General features: G+C 41.3%; 1 protein-coding gene across 2 annotated transcripts in view; it reads left to right on the forward strand.

Moving 5' to 3' along the window:
• Window positions 1-21,635, forward strand: part of LOC104301781 (ephrin type-A receptor 6) — a 641,386-nt gene that overhangs the window by 428,907 nt on the left and 190,844 nt on the right. For both annotated transcript variants that reach the window (XM_054165754.1, XM_054165755.1), the window contains one exon: window positions 12,246-12,370. In XM_054165754.1, the coding sequence (XP_054021729.1) occupies window positions 12,246-12,370 (125 nt within the window). The remainder of the gene's footprint in view (window positions 1-12,245; window positions 12,371-21,635) is intronic.

The raw sequence follows: 21,635 nt of genomic DNA on the forward strand, positions 1-21,635 counted from the left end.
TTCTGTACATAGCTTTTACAAAAGGTTCAGAGAAGATGTTAAAATAAAATATTCATTGTTTTCTTGCTAAAAGAAAAACCTCTTTGAGACCTAGAAAGTACTGTTCTACAGAAAATTACCTACAATCTGGTATAAACAAGTGCAGGAAGGATTTGCTGAAAGGAGTGTGCATTTGAGGTTTGGCTTTGTTACATCGCAGGACGAGTAGCAATTAATAGAGTGGAAAGATTGCAGATTTCCTGGTGCTTTTTAACCTGCTTGTTTCATTTTCAAACTTCTGAGATCAATTTAGCAGCAGGAAGTTCTGCAGAGTAATTTGGTTCCAGTTGACCCTGGAGAGATTTTTTTGCTGAATGAGACTTACTTACAGTTCTGTTTCCATAATGACACCTTCCTGCAAAAAAAACCATGCTGCCGCCTGAACCTCAACTTGTATTGCCAATAAATTTATAGCAATTTCCAGTTTACATTAGCAAGCTGGAAACAAAGTTTTCCAGAGAAATATTGTCCTCACATCACAGGGCATCTAGAAGTGCTGGCACAACATTTGTAATTTAGCTAATACACTGTCTGGAGCACATCCTTTTTTCGTGCTGATTAACGTCATTGTGGTAGCAATCTCAATCTGCTGATAAATAGATCTTCCTTACCTCCTTCTCTCCTAGTACAGATTTTCTAAAAAGGAAACCCTATAAGCTGTTCTGCCTTTGTTCTTGAGAGGAATGAATGCCAGTGTACGTCCCCAAAAGACCACGCACGCCAATTTCAACTGCCGATGGCTGCGAATCGGTAGCTTGCCACTATAGCTGAGTCAGGAGAAACAGCGAACAGTATAACACTTAACATTTGAGCTTGTGAAAGCAGCATAGATAAAGAGCATAGATTTCCATTACTTATGCTGTGGGTACCACAACAGGGTTTATTAATAATCATAAGAGGTGATAAAAAGGGGAATTCTGTGTCTGAGAGTTCTCTTGAACCCATCATTCTGCCATCAAATAACATGTTCCTTGATCCGGGACAAAAAGTCTGAAAGAAGCAAATTAATGAAGAGGGTTTTTTACCCCAGTTGCCATGTTCTTGCATTCAACCACATAGGTTGTTGCTGCTGCTGTGGGTTGCTATGCCAGTACTGCACAACTGTAGTGTTCTGTTCTGCCAAATAAGAGCAGAGAAGCTCTAATTTTGGGAGAGCTGTTCCCTCAGGAATCACAGTGGCCTGTTAGATCTTTAAGTGATGTAATATCTCCTGCTGCTCCAGTAATAAAAGGCAATGGAAGGGAGCCAAGAATCGCCTTATTCAGCACTGGTTAGGTGACACCTTGAGTCCTGTGCCCAGTTCTGGGCCCTTCAATTTAAGAAGGACATTGAGACACTTGAATGTGTCCAGAAAAGGGCAACAAGGCTGGGGAGGTGTTTGGAGCACAGCCCTGTGAGGAGAGGCTGAGGGAGCTGGGGTTGCTTAGCCTGGAGAAGAGGAGGCTCAAGGGATACCTTATTGCTGTCTACAACTACTTGAAGGGAGGTTGTAGCCAGGTGGGGGTTGGTCTCTTCTCCCAGGCAACCAGCACCAGAACAAGAGGACACAGTCTCAAACTGCACCAGGGGAAGTTTAGGCTCAAGGTGAGGAGAAAGTTCTTCCCAGAAAGAGTAATTGGCCATTGGGATGTGCTGCCCAGGGAGGTGGTGGAGTCACCATCCCTGGAGATGTTCATAAAGGAATCGGGTGTGGCACTTGAAGCCATGGTTTAGTAGTCAGGAGGTGTTGGGTGACAGGTTGGACTTGATGTTCTGTGTGGTCTTTTCCAACCTTATTGATTCTGTGATTCTACCAATCCCTTTGCTCTGGTGTGCTTTGACATGATTTCTGTTGATTTGGCAGGCAACCTATTCAGTTTTGCAGATTATTTTTGTTTGCATGTGATTTCCTGGAATCATAGCTTTCCACTACAACTGTTGAACTTCATTCATTCTCCTCCTTTCAGAAATGCAGTAACTCCTTAAGACATAGGTGTGATTTTAATTATTTTTTTTTAGCTACTGTTATTTAACGAAACATGTTACTCACATGTTAAGACATTTGAAATTATTCACTCTATTATAAATTATGCTAGCTATCTCACAATACTTTTTAACTTGAAGAGTTTTGCACTTACATGAGAGAGACTGGAATGTCCACATGGGCTGACTGACAGCTGGTAAGGCTTTATTTTGTACAATTGCTTTTAAGTATCTTCTACTGTAATTAATTTTGAAGAATCAGGGCCTGAGCAGGTCCTGTTAGAGGAAAAGATCTAGAAGTGCTTCTGTCTCAAGCTTGCAAAATATTGGATGGCAGCACATCCTGTAAGTGAAAGAAAATCTGCAGTGTTGAAAAACTGCATGGGTGAGCAATTACTGTCTTCATATATCAGACTGACAATAGAGCATGGAGAAATTAAGCAGCAAGGAAGAAAGGATTGCATTATGGAATGTAATAGGGAAAAATTGTGTTGAATCTGTGTTTAGCCTGGAGGAAATTGAAGAGTTGCATCTATCATGACCTGCAGCCCACAACACGGCAGCAAAATCTGTTTTTAAATGGTAGTATCAGGTTCATATGTCTTCCATCCACCATTTCTGAGCAAGCAAAAGCAAACAGACGATAATTCTAGCTTGCTGGAGGCCTATTTTTCAGAAAATTAAGTACCCCAAATGAGGCATACTGTTGTGTTGTCGTTGTTTGAATGCAAACACTTGGGAATTAGCCTAAGAAAATAAAGTTAAAATGTTATTTTTCACCCCTAATTTCTTAACTTGCTGGCTCCTATGCCTTGTCAGGAAAAGTCCATGCTCAGCTTTGAATCATTGAATCATAGAATCATAGAATCAATAAGGTTGGAAAAGACCTCACAGATCATCAAGTCCAACCTGTCACCCAACACCTCCTGACAACTAAAGCATGGCGTCAAGTGCCACATCCAATCCCCTCCAGTGATGGTGACTCCACTACCACACTGGGCAGCACATTCCAATGGCCAATTACTCTTTCTGGGAAGAACTTTCTCCTCACCTCCAGCCTAAACCTCCCCTGGCACAGCTTGAGACAGTGTCCTTTTGTTCTGGTGCTGGTTGCCTGGGAGAAGAGACCAACCCCCTCCTGAATACATCCTCCCTTCAGGGAGTTGTAGAGAGCAATAAGGTCTCCCCTGAGCCTCCTCTTCTCCAGGCTAAGCAACCCCAGCTCCCTCAGCCTCTCCTCACAGGGCTGTGCTCAAGGCCTCTCCCCAGCCTCGTTGCCCATCTCTGGACACATTCAAGAGTCTCAATGCCCTTTGTAAATTGAGGACACAGGACTCAAGTTGTGGCCTAACCAGTTCTGAGCACAGGACAGAATGACTTCCCTGCTCCTGCTGGCCACACTATTTCTGATGCAGGCCAGGATGCCATTGGCCCTCTTGGCCACCTGGGCACACTGCTGGCTCATGTTTAGGCAGCTGTCAATCAGCACCCCCAGGTCCCTTTCTGGTTGGTAGCTCTCCAGCCACTCTGACCCCATGGGGTTGTTGTGGCCAAAGTGCAGCACCTGCCACTTGGACTTGTTGAATGCCATCCTGTTGGACTCTGCCCATCTATCCAGCCTGGCAAAGTCCCTCTGCAGAGCTCTTCTACCCTCTAATAGATCAACTCCTGCCCCCAGCTTGGTGTCATCTGCAAATTTACTGATGATGGACTCAATCCCCTCATCCAGATCATCAGTGAAGATATTGAATAGGATGGGGCCCAGCACTGATCCCTGGGGGACACCACTAGGGCCTGGCCGCCAGCTGGATGTGGCACCATTCACCACCACTCTCTGGGCTCAGCCCTGTAGTCACTTCCTAACCCAAGGTTAGTGCTACTAATAGTATCCCTCCAAACATTATCACTGTGAATTAGCACTGAAGTGATTAGGAAGATAAGAGACTTTATTATGTGAAGAATCAAATATCGTATCTATTGACTGTACTATCTGGAAGCAGCCTTGTATGGTAAGAAGATGATTTCTTACAGAATTCAACAGCAATCCAAAGGTATTTCAGCTGTGTGGACAGCTTTAATATACACAGATACAGGTTATAAACTGTGTTTTGAATTTACGTTCACCTTTCCATGATTTTCCCATCCAAACTTGTGCTTGATTTTTAGTCTTTTGTATAGACACACATACACTTCTAATAAGAAAGTGGTCACTGTCCTGGATGAGCCATTAACAAGTCAGCTAAACCTGTTTGGCCACTGCCCTTTCTCCTCCCTCCCCGTTGCAGGGTCCAGGTTTGAGGTTGAGGAGCCAATAGGCAGGTGCTGTTAAAGCTGCCTGGAGGGGGTGGTAACTGGACCCTGAACCTCACGTTTCAGAGAGGCAACTGCATGTGTCAGAGGCTATGAGAGAAGGCTGTGCAGGCAACATTTTGAACTGATTGGCAGGATTTGCATTGGTAATCTGCCATTGGGCCATTCAAAAAGGGAATTTATAGGGGAAGATTTCAGAGCCCACATCACTCTCTCTCTCTCTTACCTCCTGTCTTCTGCTCCCCTGTTCGATAATGGGATTCAAGGAGGCAACAAACACCTACTTCCTGCTCCTGTCTTCAGGGCAATTAGCTTCTTTTGTCCTCTCTCTCATTTCCTCTAATTTTGGATACTACCCTTTGGATTATTCCTGCCCTTTGGATTACAAATATGAACTCAGAGCATCGCTTCATTCAGCAATGGTTTTAGTAGTTAACAGCTCAGTGGTTCATGAATAACTTACGCTAATTTACCTGCTTATTTCTAAGGTTTATACCTTGGTTACCTGTTGGTCAGCACTGTTGTGAACTCAAGGAGCTCCATCTTGCCACCCAGGGTGGCACTGCTGTTTGTTTTGTGCTTATAAGAAGATTCCAGTTTGTTCCTCTGTATTCCAAGTTCTGATTTCCCTAGACTGTTATTCCAATGTTTAGTAGCCTCCTGTTGTGTGTAATTAACCTATCATCGACCGGGCAAAGGAACCTGGATCAAATTGGCTCAGAAACATACTTTTTACATATTTAATAAATCATATTCATCTTTTATCATGTTTCCAGCTTATCAATTTGATCAAAACTATATCAGTCACATACTCAAAACAATGGAAGACATTGACATTCAGGTTGTATGTTAGGATAGCTCAGCCAAAAGATTAAAGAGAATCTCTAGAGCACAACAAGAAAAGAATATAAACGCAGGTCTCCTGAGTCCTGAATTCCTTGCTCAGAAAATAGTTTATCTTCCCTTGGCCTACAAAGATAGCAACAAAAATATTAACAAGTAAATGCAAAAGAAAAAAAAATAAAAGGATGAAATGCATCTCTGATGGAGGACTAATAATCATATTGCAAGAATGAAAACTGTAGCTGACGGGCAGCACAACTCCATCCTTGTCGGTTACTGGTAACGCGTGTCATGCATGGCTTTAGTAACAGAGATTGAAGGCTTTTGGCTCTCCTTCCGTGGTAAATAGTTTAAAAGCTATCAATACTAGGGGCATTATCATCGATAGGAAATGTTGAGTCATTATTACTTACAGATCTGTTACTGGAGTAAAATGTCTTCCCTAAGAAAACATCTTTTTGTTACTTATTCCCTTCCTTACAGACTTCCTAGAATCAGAAGGAAAATGGGTGTTTTCCATACTGTGCCCTGAAGTAGCAGTTTTTCCAAGGATGGGGTCATGAGTAAAACCTCAAATGTAATTGATTGCTATGTGTAATATAAAATCATACTCAGTGTCCAATAGTATAGAAATTCTAACACAGTTACAGAACCTAGAGTTCCTTCACCTGGGAAGGAATAATCAACTGCAGCAGTACAGGGTGGGAGGGGATCTGCTGGAGAGCAGCCCTGTGGAGAAGGACCTGGGAGTCCTGGTGGATAGCAAGTTCTGCATGGATCAGCAATGTACCCTGGTGGCCAAGAAGGACAATGGGGTCCTGATGTGCATTCAGAGGAGTGTGGCCAGCAGATCCAGGGAGGTTCTCCTGCCCTTTACTCTGCCCTGGTGAGGCCACACCTGGAATATTGCATCCAGTTCTGGACTCCCCAATTCAAAAGGGATAGGGATCTACTAGAGAGAGTCCAACAGAGGGGTAGAAGGATGATTAAGGGTCTGGAGCACTGCCCTGTGATGAGAGGCTGAGAGCCCTGGAGCTTTTTAGTCTGGAGAAGAGAAGAGGAGACTGAGAGGGGATTTAATAAATGTTTATAAAGATCTGAGGGCTGGGGGTCAAGAGGGAGGGGACAGGATCTCCTCCATTGCACCTTGTGATAGGTCAAGGGGTAATGGATATAAACTATGACACAGGAGGTTCCATCTCCACATGAGGAGGAACTTCTTCACTGTGAGGATCACAGAGCACTGGAACACGCTCCACAGAGGGGTTGTGGAGCCTCCTTCTCTGGACGCTTTCAAGACCCATCTGGATGCTTTCCTGTGCAGCCTGTGCTAGATTCTACGGTCCTGCTCTGGCAGGCAGGTTGGACCCAATGATCTTCAGAGGTCCCCTCCAACCCCTAACATCCTGTTAGCCTGTGATCTGTGATCCTGCGAAAACACTGCCTAAACATAATCACATTCTCTGGTATAGGAAAAGGTGCAAATGTTGGTTTTACCAACATTTAAATGGAGCCTTGGTACATCTTTACAATGAACAATTATAAATACCACATATGCACGTTGTGGCCAAAATTTGACAGTGGTTTTTTTGAAGTACAGCTGTATTTATAAAGAGAAACACATACCAAGATGACTTTTTCCTTATCAATATAGTATTAATTTTAAAAAGAACTTTCTACAATTCTCAATTGACTTTGACCATAACAGACACAATACGAGGGGCAAGGAGAAAAGATGGCAATGATTATACAGCTGGTCTTGATTTCTGGATGGTAGGTAAGAGGAAAGTGATTGTGGGTACCTGGTAGGGCCTATTCCGCCAGTGAGTAAAAGGCCATTGAGCTGTCAGGGTTTCTCTTCACCACAGAAAGAAGATGTGATATGAGATACCAAAGGGGTATAGAATCATAGAATCATAGAATCAATACGGTTGGAAAAGACCTCAGAGATCTTTGAGTCCAACCTATCACCCAACACCTCATGACTAACTAAACCATGGCTTCAAGTGCCATGTCCAATCCCCTCTTGAACACCTCCAGAGATGGTGACTCCACCATCTCCCTGGGCAGCACATTCCAATGGCCAATCTCTCTTTCTGTGCAGAACTTCTTCCTAAAATCCAGCCTAAACCTCCCCTGGTGCAGCTTGAGACTGTGTCCTCTTGTTGTGGTGCTGGTTGCCTGGGAGAAGAGACCAACCCCCACCTGGCTACAACCACCCTTCAGGTAGTTGTAGACAGCAATGAGGTCTCCCCTGAGCCTCCTCTTCTCCAGCCTAAGCAACCCCAGCTCCCTCAGCCTCTCCTCACAGGGCTGTGCTCCAGACCCCTCCCCAGCCTTGCTGCCCTTTTCTGGACACATTCAAGTGTCTCAATGTCCTTCTTAAACTGAGGGCCCCAGAACAATACTCCATGTACAGACAGACATAAAGTAACATTTTGTCTTCAGCTGATGTTGTGTCTGAAGCTTCTTCTCAGTGCATGGACACCATATTAAAGTTGTTGAATCTTGGAAACCAGTGGGGAAATGCTGGCAATTCTTGCCTACTTTAAACAGTATGAAACAAAAAATTAAAAAATTGGGAAAGGTGAAAAACTAGAAAAATGGAAAAACCTTTCAGAAGCACTACAGATCTCCTGTTTCGAATCCAAGCACAGATAATGGAAGTCAAGTTCAGAAGGGAAAGTCTTTAGGGAAATGGCACTGGAATTCAGCCATCATTTAAAGCACACATTTTCTGTCCTTTGTGTAGTGTATGAGAAAAGGCATTCCCAAAAAGAAAAGCCAAAGAGATTTAGAATGAAATGAGCTCACTCTGAATTAAGGAACAAACTTCCATTATTCAACACAAATTGGAAGAGACAAAGAAACTTCTCAGAATATATTAAATTAAGGAGCTCACAGCATTGTAGATGACTCATTGTAATTCAAGAAATTTATAACAGTGTAGAGGAAAGCATAGCAAACAGATGGTGCAAAGAATCCTCAGTACAAAACAGAGATCAGCACTGAGCTCGGGAGCCAGAAACCATCCTTCAGACAAGTACCAATGGCAAGAAAATGCAGACATTAAAATGATTAAAAGCCTTGCTGAGCTTCTACGCATTTTTTTCTTCATGTGGTTTCATCAGGTAACCAAATTAGAGCTCTTCTGCTGCTACTGGATTTGAATGAACTAATTAAAAGGACTTCCCATTGATTCGCCCTAGGAAAATTAGAGCAGTCTTTCAAGTGGGCAAATAAGATTTACCTGCCTTAAAAAGAGCTTTAACAATAAGTGGGTAGGAACTCAAGGGTCTGAACAACTTTAGTTAGCACCTGTTACAAGAACCTGAACTTTCTCCATAGAAAGTACTGCTTTTAGTAGCAATTCATAGCGACTAAAGGAACAGAAACTGAGCTAGCAGCAGCTTTTAATTACTTGGTTTATTTGTCTGTTTCATTGCACAATCAATTTCTGCCTGGAATCCTTTTCCTGAAAGTCATTATTTCCTCTGTGACGTGAATAAATCACCTCTGCTTGGCAAATACAGGATCATTCTTCTGAACACATTAAGAGATAGCCAATTCTGGCTCATTTGTGGCTTTTTGTTAGGAAAAATGCTATTTTTTCATGCCAGTTACACCATAAGAAGCACAAATACTTTTCTCCTGTGCATAGCCTTAGGCACCCCTGCTACTTGTGTAATGTCAGCCTTGCTGTACAGGGGTTTGAGTTTCAAGTGCAGGTCAAGCATAGCTGGTTTAGGAGAGGACTAAAATCATTGTCTTCCATTAATTTGCTATGGAGTTGTTTCCCAGGAAGAAGATTTGAGCTATTTCTTACACCAAACTTTTGAGAGGATCTTCTTATGCACCAGGACTGTTTTGACATCTGCTTCCTCAAATGGAAGAGTTATTGCAGGGAGCTGAGGCTGAAAACATGCATAAACTGCTGTATAAATTTGAAAATCAGAACCCAAGGGAAAATGCACAATATGGTACATTAGAGACGTTTGTAAGGACTATGTCATAATTTGAAGCCTGGAAAGGGCAGGAATGTCATTATGTATCTCTGCAGTTTAAACTGTTGTTTTCTGTAATAGTTTCGCAAGGATTTGGTTATCCGACCAGGGAACCTCAAAATGCAGTGAGATGAAGCCATGGTGTGCTGTGAAAGGTGACCCAACTGGTGTCCATCACCTGTGACCCCTATCTTTGTTCCTAGTTTGGAGTAGCTGATTTTACCCCAGAGAAATATTACAAAAGCTCAGCTCCACCCTCAATTTCAAGTGTAAAAATGTCTTTTGAACTGAGGGAGGAGTGTATGTACCCAGAGACAACATTTTGGCCCAGAACCTATGAATGCTTTATATTCATTTATTTGCATTTTGTTATCTTCATTTACTCATATTATGCTGTTTAAGGACTACCTGAAATATAGTTTGATCTTTTATTTAGCATAGCAGAAATTCTCCTTTTTTTTCATTTGCTTGCATCAGACTTGTGGCTAAAATGAGAAAAGTATAGTTGTTGTAGAGATCTGTAGTAGAGAGTAGAGAGAGTAGAGATCTGTGTAAGTTCTGTTTTACCCACTTAAGACTTTTGGGAGGGTTTTTTTCACATCAGACAGGACAGGGCCATTATATTGCAGAGTAGTTATCCACAGGGAGGATTGACAGTGGATGGCAGTTTATTTTCTCTCTCAGATAAATGCACTGTTGCAAAGAAAGAGATTGTTATGTGAATGTCTCTGTGTGGAGTTTTCACTTTTTCAAAGAAAAACAACCAGATTTGCTCTCTTTAGTGTTTGTTTGCAGACTGGAATTTATTTACTGTTTTCATTTCTTCAGCTTCCTGAAATATTGACAGGAAATGTTGTGACTAGAAGCAGATTCTTATTTTGGTTTTTTTATAGGGAGTCTTTCATTGGAAAGATAGAATGGAATGGAATGGAATGGAATGGAATGGAATGGAATGGAATAGAATAGAATAGAATAGAATAGAATAGAATAGAATAGAATAGAATAGAATAGAATAGAATAGATATGATGGGTTTGGGCAAACCCCCTCCCCACCACACGCAGAAATAACGACTCAGACAAACTGATTGCAAAAGTAGTGGAGAGTTTAAATAGAGAACAGTGAGTGTGCACAAAAAAGAAAACATAGTGACAAGAAAGAAACCAAAATAAACCCAGAAAGACCCCAACCTCACCTGAGGGTGCACCCAAAACCTCCAGGGTTCCTCCTTCCCCCCCCTACTATTAGGCTGGTCTCAGCTGGCCAGATCTGAGACTGCCCATCCCCCAGTTACCAAGTCTCAGAGAGGGAAGGAAAGAGGAAGTGCCAGACCCCACTGCAAAATTTATAGTGGTGCAAGGGATTATGGTAGAAATACAGAATTTCCTGTGCCCACCCACTGGGCTGTACTTCTGGACACAGGAAACACCCCTGTAGCAGAGGGCACCCAGCCCAAACTATGAGAATAGAATAGAGTAGAATAGAATAGAGTAGAATAGAATAGAATAGGCCAGGTTGGAAGAGACCTTCAAGATCATCAAGTCCAACCTATCATCCAACACCACCTAATCAACTAAACCATGGCACCAAGCACTCCATCAAGTCTCCTTCTGAACACCTCCAATGACGATGACTCCACCACCTCCCCAGGCAGCCCATTTCAATGGGCAATCACTCTCTCTGTGTAAAACTTCCTCCTAAACTCCAGCCTAAACCTCCCCTGGCGCAGCCTGAGACTGTGTCCTCTTGTTCTGGTACTGGTTGCCTGGGAGAAGAGACCAACCTCTGCCTGACTACAACCCCCCTTCAGATAGTTGTAGAGAGCAATAAGGTCACCCCTGAGTCTCTTCTTCTCCAGGCTAAGCAACCCCAGCTCCCTCAGCCTCTCCTCATAGGGCTTGTGTTCCAAACCCCTCACCAAGTAGAAGTCATAACAATGTGTTATTTTAGGAGATGGATCTCTGGAAGCTTAGAAGAGGTTAAGTAAGGTTCATAATTTCAGTGGGGAAGGGTGTGTAATGCACTGGTATTTGTTGGTGGGAAGACAAATGGTGAAATCCATGCACACTGGAAAGAGCTTTTTGTATTTTTTTTTTGCCAACAGCTGGTCTGTCCAGCTTACTCACTTGTCTTGAAGAGTGTTGAACAACATTATTTGTTTGTTGTAACAGTTGAGAAAGCTGCACGTCAGTATTACTGGAACAGAATCAGTGTTCAGAGAATATTAGACCTCCTTTGGCATGTTTGATCAAATTAATGAAGTAAGCAAAGATCATTTTCTGGAATGCTACTTTATTATTGCATAGAAAATAGTGCATCTTCTTTTCCAAAAGGGCAGAAAATCTGTATCTTAGAATTAATTAGCCCCAAAGTGAGATAATTTGGCTGTTGGGTGCATCTGCCTATGTTAAGCCTCTTCCAAAAGCTGCTGGAAGTTGTTCATTCTTGTTGTCTTGTTGCAGTCCTTCATTATGAGTTACAGCATGTTTGGGGGCATCTTTGCCCCATGGTTTGCTTGTAACCTAGTCCGTGCTACTGGCCTCCACTAACAAGCTGGCTCTTCCATGCACACAGCTACCTCATGATGCTGTCAAATGCCCTTGCTGCTGCCCGTCCAGCTAGCAGAAACAGCATTCATTGCATCTGTTTTAAGCTGTGTCACATTATTTTACCCCAAAGAGTAAAGTGAATATACATTTTACACTATGGCATTCTAACATTTAGTGAAGATTATCATGAAGGTAGAATTTACTGTCTCTGAAATATGGTTCTGGACACGATGTCCTCGGATCCAGCAGTGCAACCTGGTTGCACACAGCTGGCAGTAAGGTCTGGCACAGGTGGTTATTTCTACATTTTTATATATAGCCATTTTTCAGAAATTGGTCTGCACTTCAACAGAGAAGTTACTAGTATGTACTTGGGACATTGATTCCAAGTTGTATGGTTTCCCTGAGAATTGCCATCTGCCATGCTTTTCTGTCTGGAGGTCACTCAAAGTTGCCTCAGGTTGGTATCCTAAGACAATAGGTTGAAAGGCTAAACCGTATGCTTTGTCTTTAACCCTTAGTTATCCTTTTCCCTTTCAGCACCCTCCTTGATAGGTATGGTAAGGAAGGACTGGGCTTCCCAAAACAGCATTGCCCTCTCCTGGCAAGAGCCGGACTTTCCCCATGGAGCAATTGTGGACTACGAGATCAAGTACTATGAGAAAGTAGGTTTCACTTATAGCATCACCCAACCTCAGAGCCTAAAAAGCAGTATGTTTTCTATTTTTAATATTTAATTTAAAATACTTTAAACTTTTCACTTGATCCTGCATACAATGCTGTATAAGTAGACATTTTATTTCATGTTGATTTATTTGCTGTTTTACTTCTAGCTTGTTAATGACTGTCTTGCACATCAGAACCAAGCAGACCAGCAAGTAGGAAGTAGATATACCTGTCTCATAGCAATTAATTTACAAACACCAATAAAGGATCATATTGATCATATTGAATCTCATGTTGAGCATATTTTGGGCTGTAAAAATGTATTCCATTCACGTGACACTGCCAAGATTAATGTCAATGTGATTTAATTTGGCAGTATTACCTAGCAATAATCTGCTTAAACGACAGCATGCACCAGCCCTGTTTAGAGGGTTGTGAAAGATTGCAAGAGAGAGAAACTGCATGGCATTCATATCAAATTTCAGGCATTCTGTCAAATTAGTGTGATTTCACTAAAAAAGAGGAGGCTGGCAATATGCATTATGAGTAAAGGTACAAAGGTGCACAAGACATAGTATGTCACGTGAAACCGTCATTTGAAGTCTGCTTCTCCCAAAACACAAATCGTATTTTGTCCTTTCCAGCTGCCTATGTGGCATTGTACCAGTGTAAAATGTAGTGCTAATTAGTGCCTTCATTCCTAAAGACACAGACAGGGATTTTTTTGTGGTCATACTTTAAGCAGCTGCCTGCTAAGTCTGCACTTGCTGTTTCTCTGACCCTATCCAAAAGTCATAATGAAGCTAATGAACATGTGAGAAGATCACAAAGAACACAAATATAAGTCAAGTCATGAAGGAAAATTTTAGGAATGTTAAGCCCTGTAAATATCTGAGAAATTTCATCCTTGGCTGCACTTCTGTATTGAGATTTAATAATTGAAGTTTTAATGATGCAGGAAAAAAGAAGGGTAAACTGGGAAAGGTAAACAGGTTGGCCTCGATGATCTTTGAGGTCTCTTCCAGCCTTAGTGATACTATGGGAAAAAAGCCTAACCAACTTAAATATCACAGCTAACAGGAGAAGACAGACTGCTTAGACTATTTTGTAGCCAAGGCCAGGAAACCTTACATTCCCATCCTTGAGGTTTTAATCCATTACCATAGTAAGCTACATTATGGCTTGCATTGCTCCTGTTTCCTTTATTGTTATTTCAAATAACAACCAGGTGAACTAAAGAAGAGAATTAGAGAGATTTTATTCATTTGAATGGGAACAATGTCAAAGATCAAAAATCATTTCTACAGATGTCAAATTATTAAGTTTATAAAAATTCTTTATCAATACATTGCAAATATCTGTCAACATTGAGTGACATGACAAATAGCTGTCCTTAGAGGTCTACATATTGCATAGACTTTTCCATTCTAAGACTACATACACAGGCTTCACAGCACTTTGATGCATGCATATTAAACCACTCCTTTCTGTTTCTACTAAAAAAAAGAATCATTGGCTGTTTTCACCTTTTATAGCACTGCTGTCATCTGGTACTGGTGCACAGGCATTATCTTCTTGTTTATAAGTTAGAACAGGCATGCTCTCTGGCAATGATATATAGTAGACAAAATGAGAGACAAACAAGCCAGCAACAGCAGTAAGAAAATCTCTTATTAGAGCAGAGGAATAGGTATGTGACAGCTCTTCAAGAACACTTGGAGACCAAATTCTAGAGCAGAGGAGGCAAATCATCTAGTACTCCAAGTCAGTCTCCTTGTTTCCCCAGTTAAGTTAGAAAACATAGAAAGTATTAGTTTATTCCACTGTATTTAAATACTGTTGAAAAAATGTGCACTCTAACTGCAACACTGGGTAAGTAAATGGTCAAATGTAAATGGCATTTGTATATTAAAGAAAAAGAGGGATGGTTCCTAACACAGTTCATTCAATTATTACCCGTTTCAGTTAACTCATTCTTCTTCACCTTGGTTTGTACAATGTCAGGTCTAGTTATAACAGCAAGTGAAACTGTAATCTTCTAGGCTTCTCAGTGACCCTCAAATACACAAGTAACAACATTCATGCTCTCAGCAGCAGTGACAAAACAGGAATGGTGTTGCATGCTCGTAAGAAATGTGGTAGAAGAGAAATAATTGTCTATGTTTTAGCATTAGTTTTCCAGAGACGTCTCTCTACTGAAGAATAAAAAAATGCAGCTCGAGTTCGAGAACATGTTAAGTATGAAAAGCTCAGAAGTTTTATTCATGTCTTAAGCAGTTAAGAAAAAGGCAGAAAGCAGAATTCTCAGGTACTAATAAAAAAAATGATTTGTAAAATGGAACAGCTTTTGCAGGCCTCTCCTTGTTCCTTTGTACCTGTCATGTACATTTGCAAAAGAAAAGAGGTTTTGTTCTGATATGCAACATAATCACTCAATCCCCCAGTTTCATCAATACAATCAGTGTGAATCTCTGAAGAACTCTGCAAGACTTTAACATTGCACAAGTATGAACTACTGTTTCTTAAAAGAGAAAGCCTTCTCTGTGAAAATTGTCCGCATCTTCTGAGAAAGATCTTACCAAACAATAACAAAATAAAGTACAAAGGAAAGCTGTATAAGGGTTGTCAATAAGCCATAAGTAGGTAACACATAAATTAGTTTTAAAATCTAGTAAAGCTCAGCAATGTGTCTTCTTTAAAGCACCTTCTTCCATGACCTTCATTGCTTCAGCAAATGGCTGCTAAGTGCTCAGAATTATAACTTCATGAAATACTGGTTGGCTTTTCATCTGTCTCTAAAAATCAAAATCTTGAGAATACAACAAAACATTGTTGTATTGTTGCTCACAACATTGTTGTGAGCCAGTTCTGTATGGATTATACAGATTTTTAGTTTCCTATTTAGGCTTACACAGGCACATATTTATATGGTTGTCTGGCAAGAGGTCACTGTTCTGCAGCTTTTCAGCCAAAAATGTAGGGAACATAAGCTGGCCTAGGCCATAATTAGAGAGCTGACTTGGCTTGTGAGGAGAACAAAAATTCCTAAACCTTCAGTCCAAGAACCATATATGCTGCAGTTCAACCATTCAGGGATATTTCTTATTAGAAGCCACATCACATAGATCAGACAAACCTCTGAATTTCTGGGTGAGATTTTGGAAAGGTGAAGTCAATTCTCTTCCATAGGCCTACACTGTTCTGTGAGACCTATGTGGCATTGACCCTCAACCTCTCTGCTGCTTACGATAGTTGAACTGCTCCAATCTTTCCACCTCTTTAATTACAATTGTGCATAATGTTTAACCAAGTTAGAGCAATCACTTTTTTTTTAGACACAACTGTGTTGTAACTTCCCTATTTCCCTTAAGCACCAACTATTACCTTCTTTGCTAAAATTTTGCTTACATTAGATTTGTAAATCATGAAGAATAATATGTGCACCAGCTCTAATACATGTGAGGGAAGCTGGCAGACCTGGGGATACTGGGTGGCAGCTAGCTGAACATGAGCCAGCAGTGTGCCCAGGTGGCCAAGAAGGCCAATGGCATCCTGGCCTGCATCAGAAATAGTGTGGCCAGCAGGAGCAGGGAAGTCATTCTGCCCCTGTACTCAGCACTGGTTAGGCCACACCTTGAGTTCTGGGCCCCTCAGATTAAGATGTTGAGTTGCTGGAAGGTGTCCAGAGAAGGGCAACGAGGCTGGGGAGGGGTCTGGAGTGCAAGCCCTATGACGAGAAGCTGAGGGAGCTGGGGTTGCTTAGCCTGGAGAAGAGGAGACTCAGGAGAGACCTTATTGCTGTCTACAGCTACCTTAAGGATGGTTGTAGCCAGTGGGGGTTGGTCTCTTCTCCCAGGCAACCAGCACCAGATCAAGAGGACAGTCTCAAGCTGTGCCAGGGGAGGTTTAGGCTGGATGTTAGGAAGAAGTGCTTCCCAGCAAGAGAGATTGGCCATTGGAATGTGCTGCCCAGGGAGGTGGTGCAGTCACTGTCACTGGAAGTGTTTAAAGTAAGACTGGATGAGGCACTTGGTGCCATGGTTTAGTTGATTAGATGGTGTTGGGTGATAGGTTGAACTTGATGATCTCCAAGGTCTTTTCCAACCTGGTTAATTCTGTGTGATTGTGTGACTGTGTGACATAACTCATGAGCAGCAGTGGTTCATTTGGTACTGCTGTCTCTGGATTTTTAGCATGTGCTGCTTCTTTCTCTGGGCACATTCTTTCGTTGTTGCTATACCTACCACTGCATGCTTCATAACTTTTCATGCTTCAAAGTTAACATCAGGGACAAGACTGGGGAACAGGAAAAGGCTTATAACAATAGGGATGAACATAGGAGGACTTCAAGGGCAGCCAGTAAGTCAACTCTGTATAAAACAGCGAGCACTGTGCTGTTAGCTTAGAATTGTTTGGGTAACTTTTAGCCTCATGCTAATAATTCTCTTTTAAAGCTGTAATTTTACTCTTGTAATATTTTTCAGTTATTCGAATTATTTGAGGCATGAATATCAGCCTGCTGCCTTAAAGTAGAATGTTGCTGATATGATTAGCAGCCAGAAATGTGGGGCTTAGGCAATAATTTTCATAACCTTTTCAGCACATTCTTCTAAAAACCAGAGCAGTGAATGATTTGGATGCATGAGGACCTTTTGGACAGTAGCATTGAGCAGTTCTTAGCATCTGACCATAGCTGCAGGAACAGATAAGCAGGTTGCAGTGAGATGTCAGGCCTTCAAGGAGTGCCTCTGGCATTCTTGGCCATTCAGAGCTCCTGAGAAATGAACCATGTCTTGCTGATTATTTTTAAAAAACAATCACTACAAATGTGCTTTGGGAGGCCATTGTTAAAATGAAATCTCCTTGCTTACTTTAGCATAGTAAGTGATGTTAAACAAGCTTCTCAGTTTTCTGTTATTAACCTAGTGTCCTAAGGGAAGACCTGCAAAAGCCTTGGATTCTAAAAAAGAGGAAAAATCAGGTCCCAGAAGTGTTGAAAATGAGAGTGAATAATTATGAGGCTTTCTGACCAGACATCATTTTTGCCTGCAGAAAAGAATCTAAGCACATTGCAAGAGCCATCATCAATGACACTGGTATAATTACCGTGAGGAGGAAAAGAAATCTGGCCTGTAAATATCAATTACATGCAGCAAAGGGCTTATCAAAGAATTTCTGAACTAGGCCTTCTCCATAAGATGCCTGCTTTGGCTAGCCTCCTAATCCTTGCTGGCAATTACTTAGAGAGAGCTTCCAAACCTTTGTATTTAACAATGAAGTAGCCTATTGTTGTTGTTATTTCTGCTGAACCAAAAAACATCTGAATGAGAAATACAATGCTGTTTAAGCCAGCCCAGTGGATCTGATTTTTTAAAAAGCATGGTTCAGTCTCCTGATCTTATGCCAGTAGCCAATACCATTTTCCCCAAGGAAAATTGCAGATACAGTGTTTATTCCAGTAACTGCTAGGAGAGCTGTGCAAATGCAGTAAAAGTGCATTAATAGTTATGAGCAAATGGCTTTCAAATTCTTTCAAAGGCTTAGGAGGTATGCAGACAAAGCAACACAGCTAGTTCTGTACCTCGAAGAAAGCTAAGAAAGCTTAATCCACAGATAGCAGAGGCTGATTCCTAATAAAAGGAATTACTAAAGATTGTGCTAGCCATTCAGGCTCTGAACTTCAGGGGGAAAAAATTAATAGTTTGCTGACACATCAAGAATAATAATGTTAACCACAGGAATCAGCTGCTCATCTTAAGCATGCAATTAAATAGAGTCAAATATCAGCTATTTCCTAGGAAGTTTAAGCTCCCTCCTGAGAACAAACTTTAGATTATTTTGATGGACATACTGTAGAAAATAAAGGTTGTCTCTTCAGGTGGAATATATCAATTGCACAAAAGAAAGTGGTAAGAAGTTTAACATGTTTAATCCTGAATTAATGTCCTCTCAACTTAGAGCATTTTATTGTTGCTGTTCTTGCTGTTTTTATTGACTAGTGTGTTTGCCTTCGAGTTTAGGTGCAGTAAGTTTTAGCAGTATCTGAAGTCAGAGCTGTAGTTTCCTCAGGTATCTTAACACATGTTGTGACCATTTTAGAGAGAGGGGAGAGAGGGGGGTCTGCCTCAAACCATCACACATATTCAGGAGTCAAATTCTGGGTTTGAAAGTTTGACATATTTTAACAAAGAGAATGGTGAGTTTCATGAGCAATGACCTACATATAACTCACATATCTGCCAAAAGATAGCCAAAATAATTTCCTGATTTGTAAGTTAAATACAGTGTCCAGGTCTCCATTTCTCTAAAACCTGTCAAAATGTTTCCTTTGGACCTTCTTGAAGTAAGAAGCAGCTTAAAAGTTCTCCAAAGTCTTCATCTATGAGCCCAAACTATTTTAAAAGCTGAGGCTAGGATAGTGCTTTCATAATACAGAAGCTACTTAGTGTTCAAAAATTCTTCTTTCACAACCATAAAAATAAAACGAAAATGAGTGGAAAAAGTAACAAAAGTCTTTAGGGACATCTAGAGAGGCTGAAGTTAGAAAGATTCCTGGAATATGGCTGCAGAGGCTTTCTCTGGTAAATATTTTTAACTAGCAAACAAACATAATTACAGTAGTTCATAGCTGCTAGGAAGCTGTCATTTAATATCTGTGCTTATCTGGCAATTCAACTCATGTTTCCCAGCTTGCTTGGTTGTATTTTGAATTGCACCCTGTTCCATCACCAACTTAAGGCACACAACTGGTTTTATTCCTTAATCTCTTACTAAGTATGATCAGCAGGACCACACTGGCTGTCTTCACCCCTGGTGTTCCTTCTTGACCCTCCTGCTTTTGCTCTGCCCATCTCTCACATCACTTTCCTAGCAATAGCGTTAACACTGGTTTAAAGTCACCCTGTCCTCATCTCTCCTCATTCAACTTAGTCTTTTTCATGATACATACCACATCAACTCATTTCTTCCTTTCCAAGTATATGATGAAATTAAAATGAGATTTGGGTGGGTTTTGGCCTTTCTATATCTTCTTTATGATTGGTTATCTGTTCTTTCCCTTTTTTTGTTGACAGCTTCACTATATGTATGGAGAAAGTGATGAGCTGACTGACAGGTAATCAAACTATAAAATATTGAAAGGCCAAACTGGTAAATTACACTTTAGTATTACAGCTTCCCCAAACTGTTATGTCTCAGATTAATCATAAGGGAGGTCAAGAGGGAAAGGCAAGAAGATTACAGCCTGAAGTGGCTGATGCCTTAAAATGCTGCAGGTTTCTCCTCTGAAGCACATACTAGTGCTACTGGAATTTTCACTCTTTCCTGTCCTAACTTTCATCTTAGCTCAGATTGGTCCTCAAATCTTTTTATTCACTTTCCTAAATTTACTTTAATTTTCTGGGTCATGTGGAAACCAAAGGTATAAGATTTCTAGAAGATCTTTTTTAAAGAACATGAATTTACTATGATTTCTAATGAAATTTTTCTCATCACTGTATTGTGATGAGAATTTACCTAATCTTGTTGTAATCATATTGTAATCAGATATGAATTAATGTTAGAAGCACATTTTTTGACATAGGAGTGTGTTTTAATAGCTTCCAAATATTACTGCTGGCATTCATGGTAATAAATATACTGCAGGTCAAAATAGTCTTCTAAGAGAAAATCATGCATGAATTTATTAAATACAAAGGAGCTTCCAAAGGCAGACTTTGAGTTTCCCAGGTGGAGTTAATTTTACTGATTTCAGTGCAATTGCTCCTCGTGTACAACAATCTGTGCAAGACAAGAAGTGAGATGGGGTAAGGGCGATAAGGAGCAGTATGAATTCTGTCGTGGGTTGAGCTGAAGCTGCTGCTGTTACTCACACCATTCTGCACTCATGCCAGCTTCAAAAATGAAAGTATTTAGCTGGAGCAAAGTGTTATGGGGCTTGAAGTTCAGACTGCAACATGAGAGGCTTTCTCTTCTGGTTGCTGCTTCTGGCTTCTTGGGTGTTGTCTTTTCCGCTGGGATGGCGGCGGGACGAGGAGGGATGGGGGAGTAGTTTTCTGGCTTGGGCTTTTGGCTCACTTGCTTCTGCTTGCTGCTGCTTTGTGTCATGCTTTTTCTGCAAACAGACTAAAGTAATGGTGCATTTTCTACTATGTTTATCTGATTTTTCTCTGTTCTTACCTCACTTGGTCTCAATCCCAGTTTCCCTGTGTTACTGTTCCCTCACTTCTGTGCTGGGTTAAACCGCTGCTTCAGCTTGACCCGAGTTGCTCTGATTTAAACCAGCACACATTCATAGACCATATCACAGAAGTGTTTTATTCCAAAGAAAGACAATAATGTTTGAGAAATATTTGGCACAAATTAGTTGTGAAAGCAGTATAAATCAGAGGCAATTTGCAAAACTTTGAGCTGTGAGGGCTATGTATTCTTTTGGAAAACACAAGCAGGAGGCACAGTGTCCATAGTTAGCTCTTATTTGATTGCGACCAGTTCTGTTCGATGTCTTCTTTAGTGATATAGACAGTGAGATTGAGTACACCCTCAGCAAGTTTGCAGATGATACCAAGCTGAGTGGTGTGGTTGATAAGACTGAAGGACAGGATGTCATCCAGACAGACCTGGACAGGCTGGAGAGGTGGGCTGTGGAGAATCTCATGAGGTTCAATAAGGCAAAGTGCAAGGTCCTGCACCTAGGTTGGGGAATCCTCAATATTAGTACAGGCTGGGGGATGATGAAATTGAGAGCAACCCTGCAGAAAAGGAATTGGGGGTACTGGTGGATGAGAAGCTGGATGTGAGCCAACAATGCACACTTGCAGGCCAGAAGGCCAATTGCATCCTGGGCTGCATCAAAAAAGAAACATGGCCAGCAGATCGAGAGAGGTGATTCTGCCACTCTACTCTACTCTGCTGAGACCTCACCCAGAATACTGTGTCCAGCTATGGGACTCTCAACACAAGAAGGCGAAGACCTGCTGGAGCAGGTCCACAGGAGGGTCAGAAAGATGATCAGAGGACTGGAGCACCTGTGCTATGAAGACAGGCTGAGAGATTTGGGGCTATTCAGCCTAGAGAAAAGAAGGCTCCAGGAAGACCTTATAGTAGCCTTCCAATACCTGAAGGTGCCTATAAGAAAGCTGGGGAAGGACTGCCTAGAAGGAAATACAGCAATAGGATGAGAGGCAACTGTTTTAAAACTGGAGCAGGGTAGATTTAGGTTAGACATAAGTAGGAAGTTCTTTACAATGAGAGTGGTAAAATACT

This window comes from Dryobates pubescens, chromosome 12 (genome assembly GCF_014839835.1).
Source record: "Dryobates pubescens isolate bDryPub1 chromosome 12, bDryPub1.pri, whole genome shotgun sequence".
NCBI lineage: Eukaryota > Metazoa > Chordata > Aves > Piciformes > Picidae > Dryobates > Dryobates pubescens.